The 25218-nt window shown below is 43.1% G+C and overlaps 2 protein-coding genes across 5 annotated transcripts in view; one reads left to right on the top strand and one right to left on the bottom strand.

Moving 5' to 3' along the window:
- Positions 1-3126: 3126 nt before the first annotated feature.
- Positions 3127-10656, bottom strand: ap3s2 (adaptor related protein complex 3 subunit sigma 2). Of its 4 annotated transcripts, XM_076077818.1 has the most exons (7): positions 10425-10632; positions 8963-9054; positions 8277-8388; positions 7370-7441; positions 5338-5445; positions 4540-4588; positions 3127-4229 (listed from the first exon to the last, which is right to left on the bottom strand). In XM_076077818.1, the coding sequence occupies exons 1-7, from the start codon at positions 10491-10493 to the stop codon at positions 4087-4089; spliced, it is 645 nt and encodes a 214-aa protein (XP_075933933.1). In that variant the 5' UTR covers positions 10494-10632; the 3' UTR covers positions 3127-4086. The 4 variants fall into 4 exon arrangements, 3 of the variants coding, with proteins under 3 accessions (XP_075933933.1, XP_075933934.1, XP_075933932.1); XM_076077819.1 differs by lacking the exon at positions 4540-4588 and having other exon boundaries at positions 10425-10628; XR_012947615.1 differs by having other exon boundaries at positions 4134-4229; positions 4540-5445; positions 10425-10636.
- Positions 10657-15120: 4464 nt separating this feature from the next.
- The window catches only part of igf1rb (insulin-like growth factor 1b receptor), a 41973-nt gene continuing 31875 nt past the window's right edge, over positions 15121-25218 (top strand). The window contains 2 exon segments of the mRNA XM_076077815.1: positions 15121-16054; positions 22576-23142. Coding sequence (XP_075933930.1) covers positions 15868-16054; positions 22576-23142 — 754 coding nt within the window. The 5' untranslated portion in view covers positions 15121-15867.

Here is a 25218-nt window from a genome sequence, read left to right as displayed (position 1 = left end):
GTCTGACTCAGGAGGGCTGAGAGGAACTCTGAGGGGTCTCAGTCTGTGTTTATCCAGTACAGCAGGTCTCTTCCCTCCTCAGTTAATGGCTGAGCTATTAACATGGCAAAAAAGGCAATTTCATGAGACCTGAGGAGAAATGGAAAGATCGGAAGACGTCGGTCATTCAGTCTGCTACCTAGCAGCTTTTAGAAATGGTGCACGATCAGTGTTGACGCTGTAGTTTCATTGTTATGCTACAAGTAGAGTGTCATAATCTTATTTTAGACATTCATCTTCAGTAATTATAATAAACACACATTACCAGCATCCTCAACTAGTCCTGAAACAGGGTTTTACAATGTCTGCCACCAGAAAATCTACAAAATGTATTCACAACTGCTTTCTGATACTTTTACATGGCACTCCAGAGAACACTCAGAACTCGTATAATGACGTGCAACGCAAAGTCAATCCGTGCCGCAAAGCTTATGGAAAAGTGGTCAGTTGGGGAAGCGGAGGAGTAGACGGATGGCGTTGGATTAAAAAAAGCATCACATTGTTCAATAATACTGAATAAACCCTGTGTTTGTCTGCTTGTTTACACTGCAGTCATCTCTTTTATGAGTTATTGTATTAATGTAATCTGGCTTGTAAATATTTTGTGGAAAAGGGCCTATGCTTTTAACCTGTGCTGAAGGATGAGTGTTGCATATAGTTTTACCTCTAAACTGTAATTGTACTGGTTTCCAGCAAGCAGCCTTTTTTGTAAATATTAATAAAGATATTATGACATAGTGGCCACGTGTTTCTACCACCATGCTGCACACATCCTTGATTGCTGTCTGTGATAAATGTGTATATTGTAACATATTTCCGCTCATTGAATTTTCCATTTGACTTTGTCATCAAGTTTTCCGTGTGTGTAATTTATTTTGGTTAAAGCAACAACCAGCAGGGCGGAAAATAGTCATGGATCATTTTACAACTAAGAATGACTCGGCGAGAAATCGACCGTATCACTTCTCTACAGCCATGAACAATTTCATTAGAACAAAGATCAAAGCGTGACATTATAAAATAGCTGTAAATGTTGCTTATCGACAAGACAACTGACATCTATCCTTGACATTCTTTGACGTTAGCAGCAGCCTGGCCATTTATATCGTCCCAACTCATAAACTGCAGACCATAAAGGCTCAACACGGTCTCACAATTGATAAGTGGTCAAAATCCCTTTAAATTATCAGTCACTGCACTGGGATCAGCTGTGGGAAGAGGAAAACTCAAATCACAATTTGTTCCTTTTATCATTTGAAAAAAATAAATGTCCTGACTATGCATTTTTTTCCCCCGAGTATAACATCCCCCCTTTCCTTCCTATCTGATTGCATGTGCACACAGGTGTTTCCTCTGGAACATCTTCATATTTATATGTTGTTTGGACTACAGACAGCAAACAAATTAAGGTCTTCTCAACTCAATTTTTACCAAATATGTAGTTAATGCTATTTACCTTAAATCAGTCATCGTCTGTTTGAAAATGTGTGCGAAATAAAAAAATGTGTTACATTTTTATTAAAAATTCCTAATAACGGGTAAGGTTGGGCTTGTTGTGAAATGTAGTCCTATAGGCTACATTGCAGATATACAATATTAAATCTTAACAGACAACTATTCTCTTCCAGGTGCAGTCTGTGCTAAAAGTAAAAAATGATGTCATTGTTTTTCAAGGTGAAGCACAATCAGTCCATGTCGATAGCAGGGGGTTAACGAGCCAACAGAGAGCGGGTTAATCTTGTGAGCGGAAAATGTTTATCTTGGGCGCACAAAATCACACAATGGAGTAAAACATGACAACAAAAGAGTGAAGTGATTTTAACAGATGCTCCTCTTTGGCTCCCTACAAGTGCTGTGTATTCTTATTGGTCACAACCTGCACAATGGCTCCTTTGTTAGTAATGGCAGACATATTCTGCTTTTGGCATGCGGACTGTTAATTCATCAAGATATCTGGGAAGGATTTAAACTGGCCACCTGCCTTCCGCTGTAAAACTTAATCTGGTTCATATGGAGAAATAAATCACCAGCATGACTCACACTCATTTTGTTTGCATGGTTTTCTGTCTTCACTCACCTTTGCCATTTCTACCAGATTCCCTTTTCGTCTCATCTCAAGAATGTGATGCTAAAATACCTTTTAGTGGCCATGCACGCTTTTGCATTATTGCTCTACCTGCACATGAACCTGTGATCAGCTCTGTGCGGTCTCCGCTCCACACTGTACTGACAAACTTCAGTCAGCTGCGAGAGCTGCAGAGTTTACTTCCAGTACAGCCCACGCTGGATGTTGGCAACCAATTAATCCACAGCAGAGCCAATAAATCAAACTGGGACTTCAAATATACTATAATTTCTGTATTTACTGTTTGCATACTACTGAAAAAGTGGTCACCAGCCTTGGTATATGTTGCACTTGAACTGAAACTGATGGTCAGTGATCATCTTCGTTTTCATAAACAGCATTTCCCAGCGGATGTATTCTCCCGACACTGAATTCATGCACCATTTGTGAACAGTCAGGCATGAATCATTTTGTTGCAGACCAATTCTGAGAAACTATCTTCTGCGCAACAATGCACCAGATGCCAAAGGCTGGAAAGCTAAGACGCCGGCTGGTAGTATCAGACACAACTTGCAACTTAAGGAGTAAACTTAGCATGTAGCACGTTTGAAATAACATGTGGGAGAACAGTACATACCAAACCTCGTGTAGCTGGACGTCTACCGCGAGCTCTGGTTTAAGTCTGCACGAGACGCAGAAGTGGAGCTGGAATGATCCAGGGGCTGATGTGAAACACTCGCAGCCTGCATCTGTGAGGGTGGATGTGGGAGGTGGTGAGAGCTGACCACAGGTTTTTCCTGGGGATGTAGGGAGGGAACAGCTCCCTCAATTCAAAAATCCCTAAATTAGTGAGAGGGTGGGGGGGACTGAAAGATATTGTGGTTGAGCAGAAAGAAATCAGATCCTCAGAGGTACAGTGTTCTGACCAGGGAGGCTGGTTGATCACAGCCCGGTGACTCAGCATACCTGCTGACAAGGATAAAAAAAAAACTCCACGTTGAATGAGCAAAGCACAGCCATGGGGGAATGTATTTTCATTTATTTAATTTACAACGGCGAGAAATGTCTTTGATAGGACGTAACAGTGAAACTTTATCGGAGGCATGGCTTGAAAGAACGTGATCACAAAATGACCAGCCAACAAAGATACAAACACACGTTATACAAACACTTAACGATCCACAACGGGGCAAAATTAGCCTGTTGCCTCTCTGAACAGTTATTGGCAAGATCCTATTGCAGCACATTGGAACTTGGCTAGAACTAGACAGCATTTACATTTGCCGCACTGAGCACGATCTGCACCATGGAGAGCCATAATGTCATTCGCAAATTACGAGGACGTCGGGAACACAATATATTACAGAGAAAGGAAAACAAGTTGAGACAAGAGCCAAGCAGAGGAGTCTAATCCCAGTCCGTATGAACACACACACACACACACACACACACACACACACACACATAGAGGAGATAACGATGTGTTTTAGTAATTATAAGCCAACACTGGTGAGTCCAACAAAGCTCGATCCAGACAGATGGGAACGTTTTCAATCCCCGGGCGCAACGACCGCTGATGGATGTCAGACATTTGGACGAGTTGTGCAAGAAAATAGGCACCGGGCCAACTCAGTCTTTCTTTTGGCGGGAGTAGTAAATCAACTGGAGAAATACAAAATAACACATAGACAGAGAGAATAGCAGGAAATACATACATATTAAAATTCCTCTTGATGCTTTATAGAATCAAACTTTACATTATTGTGCAAATCCGTCAACGGGCGTTAATCTGTAACTTGTGTACAGCAGAACTCGAAAAGAATCCACTGCTCGTCGCCAGTTCATGTGAAAAGGTAAGAATGAGGGGAGAGAATAAGCTGCTGTGGTCCCATGATACACATGTAAAACTGTTTTTTTCTCTCTCGTAACAACAGAACTGGGTGGAGGGGAGCTGCATCAGTAGTACATCAGCCCTGCGGAGCTCAGCGGGGATGGCCGTTCAGAACGGGGAGAGGCTCGGCACTTTGATATTGATGTCTCCGATGTTGATGTTGCGGGGAATCTCGGGCAGGTTCATGTTCTTCACGGCAGAGACGGCGCGAGCGGGGGCCGCCGACAGACCTCCCTGCCAAAATAAGACATGGGAAAGCGGAGTGGAATCTGGGTGTGATTACAGTATCTTTATAATTGTTGGCATATGTTTGTTTTTTCTATGGCAAAAAAACTTCTGTATGACTACTGTCAGCATTTTATGAAAGTAGGAAAAAACAACCACACTGAACTAATATTTTTTGCATCTTTTAGTCTACTTACAACATATTGAACATACTTAACTGACAAACATTTTTAAAGTATGCCTGAGAGGTCATGTCGCCAACACTGTTTATGATGTGGTTGAGGAACCGTTATGGAAATGTCTCCTTATCAGTACTTACAAGCAAATTCACAGATGTGAGACTTCAGGGCTGGCTGCTGAACTGCAACCTTAAAAGGAACAGTTCTACATTTCGGAAATATGTTTATTCGCTTTCTTGCCAAGAATTACGGTAGTCCAGACCCACTTCAGTTTTTGTACAGATTTAACTATTATTTGATACTATTTGATACGTGTAAATTAGGGAGCTGTAGAAGTGCTGGTAGGCAGATTCTGTTACCTTTGGACGGAGTCCCGCAGGCTGTTAAGCCCCGTCTTTATGCTAAGCTAAGCTAACCCTCTCCTGGTTGTAGCGGTCGATAAAAGGAAAGTTAGCTCAACAGTTTTCCCAACGATCAAAGAAATGTGTTGATTTTACACACCAAAGTCTGTTTCCAGGTCTTGGGGAATACTGCTGCATATCTGTCTTAAGCTACACAAAGTCTGATAAATAGCCTCAAGTGATGTCACTTGAGTCCGCTTTGGTTGGGGCTGAAGACTACAATTGAAAAGGTGGAGTACTCCTTTAAACATTTGTTATTTCTGTAAGCTGGATCAGTCTCATTAATGCTCGTCTGTATTTTTCATGAATGTAGCTCGCTAGCTAGCTTTGGGAAGCACATTCCTAGCTACTAGGCCTGCTAAGCTCTGATTGGTCAGTTGTTTCAACAACATCAACAGCAACATCAGACCTGTTTGGATCGCTGGCCACATCCGAGATGTGGGCGGCGATTCGGAGGTCTGCTACCAGGCTAATAAAGACGGTGATGTTTGATGTCAAGACACTGGCATGGTCCTTTAACGTGGCTGACGGACTGACCTCGGACTTCTCCATGCGGTTCTGCAGTTCCACCTGGGCTACGATCTCATTCATGTTGGTCTCCAGCACCATGCCTCCCATCACCACCTCCTGCAAGATGTAATGGACCTGCGGACAGACACGTCACAGCAGTTAGCACACATCATTGGAACAGGTCTCTTTGCGTGCTGGGACTCGACATCCAGAGCACATTGTGAAATGCAGCAGAATGCAACAATGAAAACCCACAGCCAGGCTCAAGGGTTTAAACGGGTGTGATGTTCGGCATTTCACAATCCCGCACCCGAACAGTCCTCAGCTCATTTGTGTTTCCTTACACCAAATGATACAGAAGGGGACGAGAGAGGCAAGAAACTAATGTTGGAGTGTTCAATCCTCTCTAAAACGTCGCTCTCGTGGCTCAATAGCAGTTTCAATTTTCACTCTCGAGTCGTGAATTCCTGTGGGCAGAAAGTATTTCGGGGGAACATGAGACTGTCTTCTGATGCACAACTGCTTTCAATTTAAGGATGTTAAACTAGAGCAATCATGCCTTTGTAATCAGCAAGGTATAATATTCCATAAAGCTATATTCCTATTTTTCTCCTGGCAAAAAAAGCAGTTACAGCTGCATGAAATGACACGAGGAAAAGAAATTAAAAACAGCCTCGATCTGTAATTTGTCAATCTGCATAAGTCCAAAATCAGAGTTTTACAAATCAAAGCATGGCGGTGTTGTCCAGGCAGGGAAGCCTAATGAAAGCAAAACATTTTAATCTCCAGTGGAAGTATTTCCCAATTCCATCTTGGGACCATTCCTCCAGCCAAACCCCCACACACATGACATCAATTTCCTGCTGGGCAAATTAAATACAGATGGCCGTATAGAGATGTGCTCTATTAGTCTCCTGCAACACTCGTTGTAGTCTGAACACAACGCGGGACGATCCTTCTAAAAGGAGCCTGCGTACTGTTCAGGCGCGATTCTTTGAAATACATATCGTTTACCAGGAGAACCCTTGAACACCGACAGTTTGGACGATTTCTAAACAAAGAAATGCAGCTCTCAAGACAAACTGTCGAGCAAAGGAGGCATTTCAGAGCTCCTTCAATAAGCACAGTTTGATTTACTGTACTAATAAAAAACATTCTTGGCCCATACACCAAAAGGAAGTGGATCAATTACAGCAGCTGGCTGTTTCTAAAAAGCAGCTGGCTGCATGGAGAAGTCACACACACAACTGCACTGCACGATACCTCGGGGGGGGGGGGGGGGGGGGGGTCACGTCTCCCCTCACAGCTCGCACACAAGCACAAAGCTCCCCTCATCTGAACCGTTTACTGAATATGAAAAACAAAACCATTTATAACAAACCGCCACTGCAGACTTGGCACACATACAGTAAACCCAGTGGTGGGCCGGCAGTGGTGGGCCTTCTCTGCTGGCCTAGACAGAATCACAAAGTTAGAGCTATTTTATAATTTAATAATTTGTATAAATACACTACATGTATAATCATTTTTTTTTCCCATTAAAAAAAAAAACTGGCGACTTTCCGAACCCCCTTGGCGACTTTTTTTGTCAAAAGCTACTAGGGACAAATCTAGCCACTTTTTCTGGTGTTGTTGGAGACTTTTCTGGTGTTTTGACTCTGACGTTAAAGCACGTACCGTTCTGCACTGTCGTGAACGAGCAGCGGGTGCTGCCGTGAGCCGCCCCAAAGCACTCACAGGCGGGTACTCTCACAGCAGCCTCGCGCAGCAGTCCCAGCTGCAGTCAGAGCAGAGAGGAGACACACTCTCGGCATATTCGTGTATCTGCACTCTGCAGTTAGTGTATTTATAGGTGTTGAGCTTCATTTTTACACAAAACAAATAATAACCGTAGCAAAGAAGATGTTTCCCATGTAGAACTTGACCCTCAAGCCTCGACTGACCCTCTAGTGACTGAGTCACCGCCCTCCTGCGGCTGCCAGTCAGCAAAATAATTTTCTTGTCATACTTTCTATTATCGCAGAGTCTGCTCTGCTTCCGAGCCTCGACCCCCACTCACCTTGTCCATGTGGAATATGAGGTCCAGCTCGCAGACGTTTTCAAAGCATTTATCCAGCGTCTCCACAAACACCTATGAATCAAGAAGAAGAAGAAGAAGAAGATCTGGACGGTCAATCGTCTCACTTCTCAAATAAACTTCAAATGTTGTTATAGTACAGAGAAATGGTTTATATGGTTAGTAGAGATTTTGATTATATTCGAGGGTTTAAAAAAAATCGGAGATTGTCGTTAATTAGCAGAGTTCTTATAGATCTGCTTAATAAGAAAAGTGAAGTAAAGATGGTGCTGGTCCAAAACTGCAGGAAGCCAGTGGTTATGTTTCATTCTGAACATTTTTAAAAAACGACAGAAATGGCGACTGATTTCGCAAATAAAACCAATATCGATGACAACATTAATAAATTGCAGGTTATTTATTGAAACTACTCCTACTTTTGTCGGGTTTTGTGTTGGTTAAGGCGATGAGGTTCAGGCAGACTCTCTGTGTAATTGTGGCTTGTTTTGTATCTCTGTTATATCTATAATATCTATAATAATATCTATAATATCTGATGTCAGCGTTCAGTGGGCGGACTGAGCAGGTCGGTGGCATTGCTTAACTTTTAGGGCACTAATTGTTACGAGTGTGCAATAAAGACATCTTTATTATTCGTTACCATCTCATCCACAGAGATTTTCCATCGAGATCAGCAATAGAGTTAAGTTTCATTTCTCAGATCCACCAGCATTAAAAACAACCAGGGAGGAGGCAATGGGTTCGACTCCCAAAATTAATCAGATGCAGCATAATGTAATGGAAAGGAGCTTGTTAAGCAGCTCGGGGGAGCGAGGCAGAAGAGTCTTCGTTCCACCTTCGGAAACCACACATTGTAACGAATATGTCTGGAAGCAGAGTAGAAGCTGACCTGGATCAGGTCCAGGATGCCGAGCTCACTCTCAGACGAGTCCACGCAGAAGACAAAGTAGAGGGTCGCGTAGTGCCGGTAGATGAGCTTGTCGTCGGAGCCACCGATGAGACTGCAAGAAGATTACCAAAAAAAAAAAGGCAACCTTACAAGAAAATTCTAGCTTTGTGCTGCGAGTAAAGGTGACAGCGGGGAATGAAACAAATAAGTGTTTGCTATAAAACTCACATTCAGGGTTCAGTGTGTAAATGAGTTGATGAGAGAAATGAAAAGAAGAGTCCACTTTTGTGAGTTTTGCCTCCATCTATTGGATAAAGTCACGCTACTGCAGCTGCAGTCAGCTGCTGATCAGCTGCTCGTCTTTGCTGCCAAGTGACATCAAACCAGACTGACAAAGTCCACACAGGTGGCCCAGGGTTTATGGTCATGAGTATAAAGTGAGTCATGAAGTCACTTTATGAGTCATGGAGTTTTGTCAACATGTCATGTGTTTCAGTCTCAAAGTGAAAAAAAAACAGAGTTCAGTCGCAGCAGCTTGTCTGTAATTCGTGCATCCATCACCACCAACAAACACACAGTGACAGTCTTTTTAGATGCACACGTAGTAGAAACACGAGCTCGGTTATTCCCTTGTCAAAGCACAATTTTTCGTACGGAATGGTCGCCAAAAAGACAGCAATACTCGCCTTCCACCCTCCAAGAAGTTGCAGACGTTGTCGTCTCTTTTGGATACCAGATGGAAAGTCTCCCGAATGATCTGCTGCTGCATCTCTTCCGCCTGCAGGAAAACATGTTGCACAGTCTGTTAAGTGACAACCATTCTGGGAAATGTAGTCTGTGTTTGGTTAATAAATTCACTCTACAGGCACCCGCCATTGTTTTGAGTGATATTTCATTTTTACTTGTCTGATATAGTACTCTCTTGTCGTACCAAATGAAAGTATTTTACACAAAACTCTCCACAAAAACGTAATTTGATCAAACTGATAAGACTTCAGTGCATTCGTAAATTCCCACTCACAGATAATAGGCACAAGTATAGTATCATATCATTGCAACGGTTGATGTTTAAGATAAGAGCCTTGATAACCACATTATCTGGTCACTTGTGGACAGTGGTGGAGGAAGTATTCAGATCCTTTACTGAAGTAAAAGTACTAAGATCACACTGTAACAACTAAAGTAAATGTCCTGCATTGAAAATGTTATTTATGTAAAAGAATGTAAGTATAACTAGGAAAATGTATTGCAGTATTAAAAGTAAAAGTACTCAATGCAGACAAATGGCCTCTGTGATTATATATTATCATGAGATCATTATTACACATGCATTATATAAAAGTCGGATTTTACTGATGTAGTTGAAGTGGAGCTACTTTTTAACTATTTTGTATAGTATTTCCATTACGGATTAATCTGCTGATCGTTTTCTCCGTTAATTGATTGATCAATTGGCATGGGAATTTGGGAATAATGCAATTTAATTATTAATCTTTCTAAACCACTCACAATTATCTGAGTGTAATGTAACAGTATCTACCGAAGCAACAGTTACTGGAGAGGAGTTATTATTAATAATAAGTGTTGATGTTCACATTAGATTCATTGCTCTCTGTGACAGACATGGGCCACCTTTTACCTGCAGTTATAAGCTAAAAGCGTAAAAAGACAGGTGGTGAATGATCCAAAGTCTGTGATTACTAGCTAACTAAGCCAATAAGTACAGTACGTAGTAATAATGTATTTGTACAAAGCATACAAGTTACTTGTGTTTTATCTTAATACGGCTAAATTGCAACTGTTTAATGCTGCTTAGGGAGGTATACATAGTTAAATATGTTACAAAGAGAGATGTTTGCCTCAATAAGAGGAACTGACTGAAAAATGGCTAGTTTAGCTTTGCGGTTTGCTCCTCTACACCATTGCAAGCTAGCATCCGCTAACGTTATTTATAAGTTGTAAATTGGTTAATGACAAACAATTTGACCACATACACATTTATATATATGTATATATATATAACGAGATCTTGAACATTTGTGATGGGGATTGTGCACTAGCTGACAAAAGGTCATACAACGCTCAATGAGTAAACACAGCAACAGAACGATGCTAATGTTTTGAACTGCGACCCCCACAAATACTTACAAAATACTGATAGAATCTGATCAGCCGCGGCTTTCCGTGGTTGTTAAATATCAGGATGGATTTAATCATGTCTGTTCTTTTGTGTTGTCAAATGACAATATGGAGTTATTATTAAAATGTTACGGTCTTTGCTGTTTAGATTACGTTAGCTAGGATGCTAAAAGCTCTCTCGGCTGCCGGATGAGCTAGTTGGTTACATCCGGTTGCGTCTCCACATTCAGCAGTCGACCTCTGACGAACACCTCCAACTCTTTGTTCCGGGCAGGAAGAGCGCTGAGAGCGAGAAATGAAGACAAGACAGCACCCAGATGATCAGACACCTGGGTATGTGGGAACCATGTTAACAGGGATGTGAAGAACCAAGTTTCTAATTTGCCATGTTAATAACATATCCCAGGATCAGGCTAAAACTTGGACAGTGGACACAATCTACGGTGATCAATCAGTCAGAAATAATAATAGTTCAGACACAATGTGTTGGATACATTTGTGCTGGGTAAATGTGAAGATGACTGGATTTACAGTATACTTTGTGGCTCTAATTCACTCGAAATATCAGCACGCAGGATATGAAATGTACTGTGTGTCCCTGTTTCTCATAAACATTTGTAGAATTGTTCCTTGTGTGTCAACTACTTCTCAAAACACATTGGTAAGACACATCTTTAGACGTAGACACCATTGAATCTAATACAGGAGCCCTGTGGTATAGCAGTTTATTGATGCTCATTTTATTTAATAATTTTTTTTCCCCATTCAGTGTGTGCACTGTTGAGGGTTTACACTGTTCCCCTTCCTCTGTGTTTCCCATGTGTCATCAGGAGTTCTGAGACTTCCTACCGCCACATTACATCATTTCACACTCTTTGTTACTAATGCACCAGCAACTGAGGCACCACGCTAATTACTGGACCCTTTGTACCTTTGTCTCCTCGCTGCCTTGAAATCTCAAAGCCGTGATGTCACACTAGCTGTACCTTTCTGTGTCGTGACCAACAGCAGTCGGCAGAATCTGATCGAAAGCAACAGCGTGCATTGTAAAAAGCAAAAGATTCCAAAATCAATCAAGGAACAATGGCGATAAGTCTTGAGCAAATTTTTCCTGAACTGCATTACTAACTGCTGCCTCCCAAATGCTTGAATTTATTTTAAATCGATGGTGACCCCCCTGTGCAACAAAGCATCATTTGAAAGGTCGTCATGCATCAAAAGACAAGGGGCCTTTTTCAATGAAGGCACTTTGACGTGTATGAGAGGACTTGTGAAAACAGCAGGAAACGCACATGGCGTAAAAGATAAAATGAACACTGGCAGAATGCAATGTATCTGCTTCATTTTTACAGTGTGTATGCAGCATGCTGGGTCATTGCCCGCTGGGCCATTTGAATGGAAGAGAACCATCGTTAATGTAATCGGTAACACCTGAGCTCGTCCTATTAGAAGTTAAATGTCTTACTTTCATCTTAGCAGGAGTTAATAGGCCTTAAGATGAATGTCCTGGGACCTTAGCTTCTGCCGTGTTTAAAATGGACACCATTGTGTTCATGTGCATTCATGTGTGTGCTGCATATTGGCAAACTATTTAAATTAAAACTAACAATAATAGTAACTAATAACTAACTAAAGGCGGAAGCAGGGTGAACAGGTTGTGGCTGAGTTGGGTTTTATCTTTTAATTACCTTTCACCTCTTCGCAGGCACCCCTTGTCACCAATATCACCGATGCTCAGTAGATGGGTACCAATGATGTTCTGGGCGTCTCAATTACCCGCTGTAGAGCCCTCCTGTCCTGGGCCATGCACACCCCATGCCAGTTTGTAATGTTTCCATTCAGGATGCTTTCTATTGATCCTCTGTACAAGTTGACAAGAACTTGGCACAGGACTTCTGCCTTCTTAAGTTTCCTTAAGAAATACAGCTTGATATGAGCTTTCTTCACCAGGATGGAGATGTGGGAGGACCATGTCAGGTTGTTTGTGATTCTGATTCCCAAGAACTTAAAGCTGTTAACTTGCTCCACCTCAGCTCCATTGATATAGACAGGGGTGTGCGCCGTCCAGTTCCTTGGTTTTACTGACGTTGAGCAGTAGGTGGTTCTCTGAGCACCACTCTGTAAGATTGTCGGTTTCTGAACTCTAATTGTTGTTCGTAATCCGGCCGATGACGGTATAGTGTCATCTGCAAGGTGTACTGCTCAGTGTTGAGTGTGACACTGTTTGGATGAGCGGTTCTTAAGAAAGCGTCACCACAGGCCAAGCATTCGGCCCGTTTTGAACAGACATGTTTTCAACAGACACTGCACTAGCAAAAGGGGAGAAGATACAAAAGGACTTCTGATGATTGCTGTGTCATCAGTATAGGATCTACAGTTTATGGTCTAGACAAGTATCTAATTCTACATTATATCCTACCTTACCTATCAGATGGGGGTTCCTGTGGCAACGCTTATTGGGTCTTTGGGTCTACTGCCAGTCCACCTTGGGGATTCTTGAACCACAACTGCCCCACTGCTTCCAAACCAGGCCAGCTGACACTCAGCATTTCTGCGTGATCAGAACCCAGCGACATCAAACCGTCAGACCGCATTTCCTGTTCTGATTTCATATCCATTAATTCTCTGTTGTACGTTTTTCATCATTAGTGCAGCGAAGCCACCCGGGCTGTTGTCTGCATATCATCTATTATTTCCCCTCTAAATTCCCTTCCTCCTGCATGAGCACGGTGGAAAACAAACAGACGCTCATTAGCATGTGTGACCCGTTGGTGGTAAACAGGCTTATTTCCACATGAGTGCAGTGCGAAAATGGACTCCACCGGGACAGTCGAGGTAGGTGGGCCCGCCGGCTGCCTTCATGGGGACTTTAATGGGGACTTAACAAATGCAAGTGGACAGGCACAACATTCTCTGGCACAGGGAGGTCATGTTGGTACAGTGAGCACTTGTTAGAGGCTGACTCACTGAATGCTGGACTCTTGGGTGGCCACCGATATTCACTTCAGTTTTAATGTGCATTTCTTTTTGTCTCCCTCCATTCAGTGCTAATTGTTGGATTGTGACAGATGCCGAGTGCTGTCTGCCAGAGCTGAGGTAATGTGCGGCGTTCGAATAATGCCTCTGTGCTCCTGCTCTGTGAAGTGATGAAAGCGGCCTGTATTTACGGGGATAATCAAAATTGTAAGGGGCTCTTCTGTCGGCGTTTTTTGTTTACCGTCTGCTTCTCCCACAGCACCGTAAGCTGCTGGCCCGTGGCCTTGGACCTCAGAATAGCCTTGCAACCGTACCTGTCCGTGTCTCAAACGAAGTGTGATGAGGTGAGTTGTTTTAAATTCCTGACAAACGACTGAGGTAACCGTCTCCCTTTATATTTAGCTTGCAAGGCTACAGTATGGTATTAGTTTGCCTCTCAGTTTTGTGGATGTTTTTGGCGCTCAATAGCAAGGCCAAGGTTAACAGTTGAAATCCCTGTTTAGCTCTATGGCTCAGCACTGTCAGGGTTGTCGGATCTATAGCCACCGTGACCTCCCATAATAACAACATGCGCAAAGACAAAAATAATTCATAGTTTAAACCATGCCTTCAAGAAAGAATACATTCATATTTTCATAGTTTGCTTCAGCAAATTAGAGCTTTTACCCCTCCCTCTTATTTGACTGCAGATTTGAAGCTTGCAGTTGTGTCCACTCCCCTCAAGATGGCAGCATTTTGGTGTCTTTTCAGGGGAAACCCAGCGCCGAATGTTTTTGCATGAGCTGCTACCAAGCAAGCTCCAAAAGACAAGACTGCGTGATGAATGTTGTGGTATAATAAGGCGTGGGGCTTAAGATCAACGCAATTTTTTGATAGTAAATTAGAATATAATATGATTTATATTCTAGTCCATTAAACAAAGTTAAATACTATAATGTAATATCATAATGTAAAAACAACCATGCCCACATATTATTGTATTGTCTGTGTAACAATAAGACAGATATAACACACGCACTCAAAAGCAATATGTGAATACCAAGACGCGAGTGATATTTGCACGTGGAGGCGATGCATGACAGCCTTATAACACCGCAGATATAAAGACACAGCTGTGACTGCGTGGAATTAAGAGTGTAATTACAGGTGGCGCAGACAGACACGATCTTTGTGTAGGCAGCCCTTCGCTGCTGCGTGTTTTGTGAGCAGCAAAACAACCCCGATCCTGGATCAGCATCCCGGATTTCCTTCGCTCCGCGTCGTAAACGGAGTCGCTACGGCGGCGACCAGAGAGGGGAGGGTAAAGTCGGAAGTCTCACTCTGTGCAATTCTTTCGATCTGTTACGCCGAGGTGGACTTTTAAGAAGCAGCGCGAAAATTAACGCATTCGGCGAATTGAAAATGTGTTGGGCTACTCGTAGATTAATAACAGTCTACATTATAAAAACCGCCTCGTTGTCTGGTGTGAATGTACAAGGAAAGTTGGTGTAGTGAAGTGGTCCTTGTGAAAATGTGCAAATGATAATGAAAAGCAATGACATGTGGCTTCCTCTAGTTAATATTGATATTAATATCGGTGAAAGACACAAAGATAAAACTGACTTCTTGTGAGTACCAGACCAGTCACTATGGTAACTGCGCTCCTATTGTCGCCAAACTGCAGTAAGAGCGACGCCCACCTCCACAGACTGGAAGGAGTGATTCATCTTTAGCAACAGAGACGATCTCTGCGCAGGGCGCCGTGTTTACAGCGAACACGACAGACTGCAGACTGGTCGAAGGAGACTGTGTATGTACCTGTACATGAATCTGTCTCAGGACGCTACCCACGCAGCTATCTATCGACGGAGGGGATTATATAGCCACAGTACCTGACCCGAGCCGGAGTAGTAAAGTAAAATGATCAATTTTTCCGCTGATATGAAGGTGAATTACTCCGACCACAACAACGCGGTGCGTGTGTGCATGATGAGCGGCTGAGGAGGAGGAGGAGGAGGAGGCTGCGGTCTGAAACTAGATTGTATCCTGGATACTTCGAAAGAAGCGTCGTGTCGTTCACACAAGGAGGCTGGCGCATCAATGTAAGATGTTACTGTACGCCATAGACGGTCTCTTTCCATCACAATTTTAGGGGAGGCGGGTTTGACTCGTTTTCTGCCTCCCGAGGAATCCTCTAGCAGCGGGACGTTGAACGGTTTTCCTCCAGATATAGAGCGTGGAGATGCGGATTACAGAGGAATCCCCGCCACCCGTTTAACTGCATTGGCTTCACTGTACACATCAGTGCGGTGTTGTTTTGGGCGGGAATAAAAACTGAACTATAAATACGTATTTTCTAGTCAGAGGAATACATCTGTGATTTTGGACTACCCGTTAGGAGACGCGAGGAGGCTATCCCGCTAGCCTGTTGGTAGTAGCTATTAGCTCCATTAGCCGGCTAACTGCTCAAAGGTACTGGCTGGAGAATTTTTTAAATATGAAGCTTTTTAATAATTCTGAGCAGGTTTTGCCCACGTTTCCTCCCCATCAACATATTTATTTGCAGGATTTGGAAGGATCTACTCATCCAGGAATGAGGTCTCGAACGGAAAGGAGCCGCGTGACCTTGTTTTGGGGTCTGATACTGGGTCTGTCGTCCTGCCTCCGGCCCGCCACCGCAGAGAGTAAGTAATGCTACTACACGCACACACACACACACACACACACACACACACACACACACACACACACACACACACACACACACACACACACACACACACACACGGAAACATTGCTCTTTCCATGCCCCGTTGCTGCTCAAATATGGGGAAGTAAGGTTAGCTTTCGTTACAGGAAAAAAAACAAAAACATGCTTTACTTTTTACACCGTATTTATTTTACATTGTAAACAGAGACAGCAATGTTTTCTGTACAATATATTACATTTCGGCATTTATGGCGAAACAAATTTAGAAAGATGAGTACTGTAAATAGAGAATATATAATGCTTTACATCACAATGTAGTGATGCGACTATGGGTTAATAAGAGATTTTAATTTGCATTAAGTCTACTGCAGGAACAGTTTGTGTTTATGTAGTATAGTACTATATGCGCATGTAACTATAATTTGATTGTAGTGGAAAAAAGCATTTTAATATATGTGCAAAGACGTGTAGTTATTCTGTGATATTGACTGTAGGAAGTCTGGTTGTAATATTGTAACTTGGTTTTTGAAACTCTCCACAGAAAATGAGTCAGTGTAAGTGTGTTGGTAAATACATTACTATGACTCAGCCAACGGAGATAGTTAGTCAAGTTTTATTTATTTATATATATATGTGTGTATATATATATATATATATATATATATATATATATATATATATATATATATATATATATATATATATATATATATATATATATATACTGTCAGTTTTTGGCATTATTTTGTGTGTAGGTGTTATTTCCAAAAGGGGTTTTAATGTAATACTAATAACTTAATACTCCCAGTCTTTTACTCTACTTTACTAAACCAACTCGGGGACACCTTGACCGTGGAAATATTCTCATGAATACCATGCTGCTGTAACATCCTCCCATCAGCCAAATGATGTTAACCACAAGGCTGAGGTCAGAGATTTGAGTTGCGCAATAATCCGTTGAAGTAGACCTTCAGTTCTTCTTTGACTGAAACTTTGAGGTGGTCTTTTATTGTAGCTCACAACTTCTTCTCAGCATGTAAACCCTCAAATCCAACAAATCAGAATTGTTTTCCCATGTTTCCAGTTAAACCGTAAACTAGGCTTCCCTGATTCATCCCATTCATCGTGACATGTCGAGGAGGGGTGAATGTTAAGGGGGGGTTGAACCAGGGTCTGGGTTTTAAAATAGAACAAGCCGAGGCACACTCGCACACAAAACAGACTAAGTTCTGTTGATTGGAAAGAGTGAGGAGCTTGTGAACTGTGTGTCATGGGGTTTACTGTCTCCCCCCCAGTGGTTACAGGACAAACCTGGGAAAAGATCTCCCAAACTCTACTTTACTGGTGTGTGTGTGTGTGTGTGTGTGTGTGTGTGTGGGTCTAACGGTTCCTTGTGTGGCCAAACTCTCAAGCATTCCCGCTGGTTTGCTGTATCAGCTGGGACTAAAGGGTTCGGGTAAACCAGGGTCAGCTCCGTTGCTGCAGACGAGGCCTTTTTCAGAGGAACCAAGCAAGTTTTATCTGTCAAGAGGGATTTCTTTTTCTTCTCACCTTGCCTCTCATGTGGAAATGTATTTCTGTATTTACCCCCCCCCCCCCCCCCCCCCAACAAATGCTAGTGGCAGTGTATGAAGCGCCAGCTCAGAGGGGCGAATTGCTTCCTATTTTTTCGGCCTTATTGGACTTCTCCTGGATTTCCTCTGATTGTCTCGGTGCTGCAGCCAGTTGGGGGAGAAAAAAAACAAACCAGTTATCAAAAGCAAATATGTGATCTGGAGGCTCATCGAAAGCTGCAGAGATAGGCCTGTGTACTGAGCTGTTTAGAAATGTGTCAGTGTGAGAGGAGGCTACACCTGCCAGCGGTATTCTGTTTGGTGTCGTCACGAGCGTGGTCTAGGAGCAGTGTCTCATGAAAGACGGGGGGGGGGGGGGGGGGGGGCATGCTGGCGTTGGCCAGAGTCACCCGGCCACGGAGGGTGAAAGCGTCCCGGCTGCAGTGACGTAATGCCGCCAGTCGGCGCATCGTCGTCTCACAGGCCCGGGTGTTTGGGATTGTATTGACAGGTATGCAGCTCGCTGAAGGCTGCTGACAGTGTGCACTGACAAGTAGATTATAGAGAGAGACATAAAGGACATACCAGCACACTGACTGCCTGCCTTGAATCACACTAGAGGCATTTCATAACGGCTCACCAGAGGCTGAAGAAGACTCGAGGCTCTCAGCAGTTTTGGTCGAAAATGCCGACAGCTCTCTGTTTTTTTATGCGAGAACCGAATTATCCCCGATTAAAATGCCGAATGCAAAGAAAGGCAATACGGCTTTATCACATTTGAGCCGAGCTTTGGCACAAGCCACAGCTCTGAAACTCATGTCACAAGCGAGGTTTGAAAGAGGTTGACCGTAGGAAAGTTTGAACACTGGGTATAGTTGTGGTGAAATATGCTTTTTCTTTTTTTTGCACAAACAGGCCCAGCTTTCTTTTGTATTTTTTCAGTGAAGACATCAGCGTCTTTTTGCCCTTTTTTTTGTCGCCGCTGTAGGCGTTTACATATATGTTCTTGAAAGCGTACCGGTTGGAGCACAGCAGCAGATGTTTGAGGTGGCATTGAACTGGGTGATATGTGTAATATAATGTAAGGATGCCACTTTGTCTTTGCCCTTTGGGTTTTCAGATCTCTAAGCAAACCAGGGCTAAAATGTAGCGCTGACTGTAAGAAGTTTTAATTTGAAAGTGTACTAACTACTGTATATCTTGTGTTCTGATCCAGTAATAAATTATTACTGATTGTTAAAGCTAAAATCGAATATAATATAGTGATAGGTGTGTATAGCTGTTAAGTTTATAGATCGGTTTTCAATACCTTGATATGTCATGTTGTGCTTCAAACTGCGTTAAGAGGTTTAGGAAAACACGTTCATTGCCAGCAGAAAGGTTCAGAGTGTTCTTTTGGAAATTAAACATTATTCCACTTCAGTAACAGTGTAGTTTCTGAAGAAACAGCACATATGCTTTGGGGAACTACAGATTCTGGTATCAGCAATACAGTTTTATAGTATTCTGCATTGAGACCTTTCCTGGTCTTCACATCAGTTTGAACGGTACCGTTTAACTTGTCGTTCTGCTCTTTGAAAGGACCAGTGTGTCGCATTTAGGGGGATCTATCGGCAGAAAAGTGTGTTTTCTTAAGTAGATAATCACCTGAAAATAAGAATAGTTGCTTAGAATGAGCCCATGTTATTTCTACAGTAGCCCAGAATGGACAAACCAAACATTGGCTTTAGATAGGAGCATCCACGTTGGCCACCGTAGTTCTACCCGCTTGGCACTCGGGAGAAGCTTCAGTTGGTTGCACTCTGCAACCGCACTGCTAGATGTAGCCAAATCCTACACACTGCAGCTTTGCTTAAATAGGAATGCATAAAGCATACTTGATCGTCTACTTTTTTAGAAAAAAGAATGTTGCAGGATTGAGTCCTAAAACCCGGAAATTAGTTCCCTTGTCTCGAAGTCAATGGGTTTTTTGAATGGGTTTTTGGCTAAATGCCTGAAATAATGTTAATAACACAAGCTTAAGAGATTTTAACGTTTTGCTCTATGATATAAAATACGTCAGTAAATTCCTCTCTCGTGATTTTCTATGTATCTTGAAAAAGGCAATTGCTAACAAGTGGCTAAATGAGACTACAAAACGCCATCACTGCGACTAGTCCGCTTTCACAACCTAGTTCTGTAAACTCGCGCTCATGTGACCGTGGTGTAGCTCGTTTGTGGGCTAACCGTAGCTTTTTACTGCTGCCGAATACAATCACGCTTCAAAAATCATAAAAGTGGTGCGGAGATTATCTTGTTGAACAAAAAGTGTAAGTATCATAAACTTGTGTTTCTCACAGCTTACTTTCTAAAATAACCCAAAAATAACCAATAACCCAAAAGCCAATGGGGAAAAAAACCCCATTGGCTTTTTGGTGCTAACTTTCAGGGTTGGCCTACAAAAATACCTCTTCCTTGCAGGGATCCCTACAACTTATTTTCTTCGATTATAAAGTGACGCAACAGCCCTGCTGTGTGACATCTATTGTGGGAACTTGTATAGCCGTTGGCCCATTGCTCTAGCTCCAGGTTTTGCCTTAAGGAAAAAAATATATATATATATATTTACACTAATTAAACCTGCAACACAAACCCTAATGTTTAATTTGAAAAATGTAGTAATTAAGAATGCAATGAATTGTTTTCTTGTCATGCATTGTTTCTCCCAAACCTCTCTGCGTCACCTTCATACAGTAAAACTTTATAGACCAGCATTAACGTAGTAGTGTGACTACCTGTGAGCTGCTCGGCGTGAGTTTTCCATGACTCACTTCCCACCAGCTTTTGAAGTCTGAATCCTCACAGTGATGTGCGATAATGGCCTCCATGTTTCTGTGGGTGCTGCTGGGGCTTCAGGCCAAGTATTGTTTAGAGCACAGCACACATGTGGCAGTACAAGTGGGAAAGGCAAACACTCTCACACCTATCATCACCGACGTGCCCTACCAAACTTTTCCTAATGCGGGTTCGGATTCAGAGCAGTGCCTTTTCTTCTTTGCTTTGTGCATCTTTTACTTCAAAGTATTCCTTCGTCTAAATAGAATCAGAGTCTCCTGGCCGTCTCACTAAATAACAAAGTACTGCTCATGTGGCTAAAAACAAATGTAAACAAATCTGTTTTACCCTGAACATGAAATTGCATAAATACATGTTTTTACAATTTGTACACATCAAAGAGCAGACAACTGTCCTTTGTTGTCCGTCCTTTGATCAAAAGCCCAGACATATTCACTTCTGCAGTGAATTAATCAATTCACTAGATCACAGTGTGTGCATAGACTGCTACAGGCGGATACATTTCCAGGAGGGGGCCCCACAATGCACCATGTTAGCAGCGTGGTTCTAAGGATGGTAAAGCCGGTCTGTTGGTTGGTCCACAGCTTTAGTCCAGACTGAGATATCAAAACAACTATCGGATAGATTTCCATCTTTCACGGACATTCATGGCCCCCAGAGGATACATCCTATGGACTTTGGTGATCCTCTGACTTCTCCTCAATGGCAAACACAAGGTTGACATCTGAGTGAAATGGTTTTCTAACTACTGGATAGGTCGTCCTGAAATTTAGGGTTAGTTTATGTTCTCAATAACTAGTTTCAAGTCTTCTTCAATACAACATGATGTCCAGTTCGTGAATTACGGTCGCATTTAGAGTAAAATAGACCATAAAGCAGGGTATGCTTCAGGGCGTGGCCACTTTGTGTTGCTACCACGGCGTTATTCGGTCTGGGAGATGTCCGTGCTTCGTCTTGCGACTTTAACCCTTTCACATCGGGTTTTCTGTTCATCAAAGTTAATTGTAACTTGTTGGCCACCTAAAAAGGTCTTATTTAGCATTTGGGTGTACTTAAGTGCACCCTAACATGTCACTTTTTGTTGCAAAAGCCAAGATGGTGACAGCCAAAAACCAAAATGGCGACAGGCAAAAACGTCCGTCCGCATACCAATGGGTGACGTCACGGTGACTACGTCCCCTTCTTATATACCTAAAAAATAAACTGCAAAACTAATGACATTCCCCTCTGCTGTACTCCAGCTGGTTTTCTGCTAATAAGCGAATGTTAGCATGCTAACAAGCTAAAACGATTTTAGCGTGGTGACAGACGTGGCTTATAGCACAAAGCACCACTGAGTTGTTCCCTCGGGTGTGGACTCTTGTTTCATGATTTACTTGCGAAACGCCGCCGGGATTCATTTTATCCTTCGTTCAACAAGTTGTTTTGTCACATATACTGTATTTGAACAAACTAGAGTGTATACATTTCTCTCAATGGATGATGTCTTTGATAGTGGAATAGTTTGTATGCCTTTTGATGTCATTGTGCTAAAAAAGCTTGACAAAAGCGGAGCGGCATGAAGCCAAAAACCGGGGTCATACAAAGTGGACACAAGAGCAACAACAATGTAAACTTGATTGCGCCGTTTACCTGAGCTTGAATAGAACCCGACTCGCGTATTTACATTGTCACGCCATGTTAAGAAACCATTGAGAATGAGAACCGCCAGGCAAACATGTTGTGTCAACAACCGCACAGCTCAAGTGTCACGTCAATATTTAGAAAATGCACAAACAAGCATCTCTTAATAAATATCACCAGTTCAGAAATTTGAGAACATTGTTTTGTTAATTGCTCCATTTAACAGCCTTCTATTGAAATAGAGTGTGTAAATAAATGATGAAATAACCAGATCATTTGAAAGAATATGTTCTTGTGTAATTGTTTTGCTTTTGATGTAGCCAAGACTTTATATTGTGATGATGAAACTGTTTTGATCCCTGTGGAGAGCCTCAAATGAAAGCAAAGAAATGAATAATAATAGAGCAAATGAGGTTTACGTTACTGTTGAGTTTGATGGATTGCGGCCCAGTTCACCCTCTGCTTTTTGTCTCCCCCCCTGCAGTCTGCGGTCCCAGCATCGACATCGGGAATGACATCAGCGAATTCAGGCGCCTGGAGAACTGCACGGTGGTGGAGGGCTACCTGCAGATCCTCCTCATCGGCGACAAGAACAACAACAACGTCCACCAGGACGTCTTCCGCTCGCTCAGCTTCCCCAAGCTGACCATGATCACCGACTACCTGCTGCTCTTCCGCGTGTCCGGCCTGGACAGCCTGAGCACGCTCTTCCCCAACCTCGCCGTCATACGCGGGCGGAACCTCTTCTACAACTACGCGCTGGTCGTCTTCGAGATGACCAGCCTGAAGGACATCGGCCTGTACAACCTGAGGAACATCACCCGCGGCGCCATCCGCATCGAGAAGAACCCCGAGCTCTGCTACCTGGACTCCATCGACTGGTCACTCATCCTGGACGCCGAGTTCAACAATTACATCGCCGGGAACAAGCAGTCCAAGGAGTGCAGCGACGTCTGCCCGGGCATCATGGAGAACAACCCCCAGTGCAGGAAGACCATGTTCAACAACAACTACAACTACCGCTGCTGGAATTCCAATTACTGCCAGAAAGGTAAAGCCGGCTGCCACACACACACAAAAACACACACAAACAAACACGTGTGATTGCTCGCCGGGGATTTGAATTGCAAATTGATTGCGCACACAGTCGAGCCTTCGGCCTGATTTGCGTGGTTGTGATTTTGGGAGTGTAATGAACGGCTCCGTAGCTGCAGCTGTGGCCTGCTACCTGTCGCTTTAACTGCTTTTGCTGTTGTGTTTTGGGAATGCAGGGAGGGTGTGTGTGTGTGTTGCTATGCATGATCGACTTGTCTTGCAGATCTTTGCTGTAATATATCTCGGGTGTTTATTCAGGTTGAGGAAAGATGAAAAAAGAGCTAAATGGAGGTATCGGTGGAGTCTGCGATTTAGCTCTCGGTCCATGTCTACGTCGAGCGAGGTTTTCTGAATGTGAGCAACTACTTGCTGTCAGATGACAACCTCAGTTTACTCACATACTCGGGTGTTATTCAGGTGTTTTGTGTTGGTTCCATGTCAGTTCAATCCAGATCTGCCCACAAAAACCGAATCAAAGCGTCTAGAGTTTAATCAAACCACTCCAGGGCACGATGGGTTTGAACACGACCTCTTTAATTCAGATGACTCGTTTCAGACGAGTGTGTGTGTGTGTGTGTGCGTGCGTGCGTGTGTGTGTGTGTCTGTCTGTCTGTCTGGCCGAGTTGTTTCCCCGGTGACTGGCGCCCTGCTGCAGACTCAGCATGTTGATGTTTTCGGTCTTGTGACATGGAATGGTCCTGGATGGCTTGCGTGCACGCACACGTATAGATGCACGCTGTCACCATCGTCCAGCACAAATTGCTGGGAGTGGCAGAGTGTGGGCATCACGCTGGGGGAGAAACCAGGGGGGGAGGGGGGGGGAGTACGTTGGAGGAAGACATGTTGTCGGGGTGGAGGAGCAATAACCTCTGGACCTCTCCTCTTCTATTTGTAAAAGCAGCAAAAAACACCGTGTAGAATTACTCATTATGCCGGATGGCCCACTAGTTACTACAGCTGGTATACAAATGTAAAGTACAATAATTGCCCTTAGAAATGTTGTAAAAGTTGCATCAAATTAATATACTTGTGTACCTCAAAATTGTACGTCAGTAGCAGCACTCGAGTAAACGTACCTAGTTGCATTCCACCACTGAGCGTAGGCCCTATCTAAGGTTGTGTCTTCACATGCGAGAAGGCCACCCAATCTTCCTCTTTCCCGCCGCTGCGGCAACAACTCAACGACATCCAGGCAACTGCGTTGCTTCGACAACACAATCTAAATTGCTCACTCATGTGACCATTTGTGTCCTCGAATAAGCTGCAATTCCTACATCGTCAACATTACACGCAACTAGAACTTGGAGGTAAAAGTTCCAGTGTATTTACATTGTGCAGGAGGTTATCGGACTGTTCTGATATGATAGTATGACATATTGACAGGAAGGCATTTTGTCTGTATAAACAAGTCTGTGGTAAGGAGGTGAAGTGTAACAGCTCTGCTCAGAGAGTACAGGGCCATCTTTCTGTCTCCACTCTGTCGAGACTAGACCAAAACATGTTTTTCAGAGGGCCGGGGCTGTGAGGGACAGGAGATAGATTTGGATATTGTTTTTTAAATACTTCTATTACTAGTGCTAGTGTGACAGCTGCTGCTTCTACTGTTTCTCTTACTACGGCCTCAACTGCTACGCCATCTGCTGCTGCTGCTGCTAGCTACTATCATTACTACTACTACTGCTTCTCCCAGGGAGATTACCACAGTTACTAGTGATGCTGCTTGGCCTTCCACTGCAGCTACTAAGCCTACTCTCAACACTACTGCAAGTACTAGTGCTGGGGTCCTAATACCTGGAAATGAGTTAAGTTTACTTTATACTTGCGTGGCACCGCGGTGCGAGCCTCCGCTTGAGCCTCCGCTTGAGCCTCCGCTTGAGCCTCCGCTTGAGCCCGCGAACTGTAAACGCATATCTCAGATTCATGGACTACTTTACTGCCTTTTAAAAAGCCTTGTTAAAAAAAAAAGTATAAAGTGTCTAAAGTATTTCAAATACGAATTGGCCATCTTTGTAAAATCCTTGTAAAAAGTTTG

The sequence above is a fragment of the Anarhichas minor genome, unplaced genomic scaffold (assembly GCF_050575085.1).
Source record: "Anarhichas minor isolate MPS153535 unplaced genomic scaffold, ASM5057508v1 ptg000062l, whole genome shotgun sequence".
NCBI classification, from domain to species: domain Eukaryota; kingdom Metazoa; phylum Chordata; class Actinopteri; order Perciformes; family Anarhichadidae; genus Anarhichas; species Anarhichas minor.
This window is presented reverse-complemented; position numbering and strand designations above follow the sequence as displayed.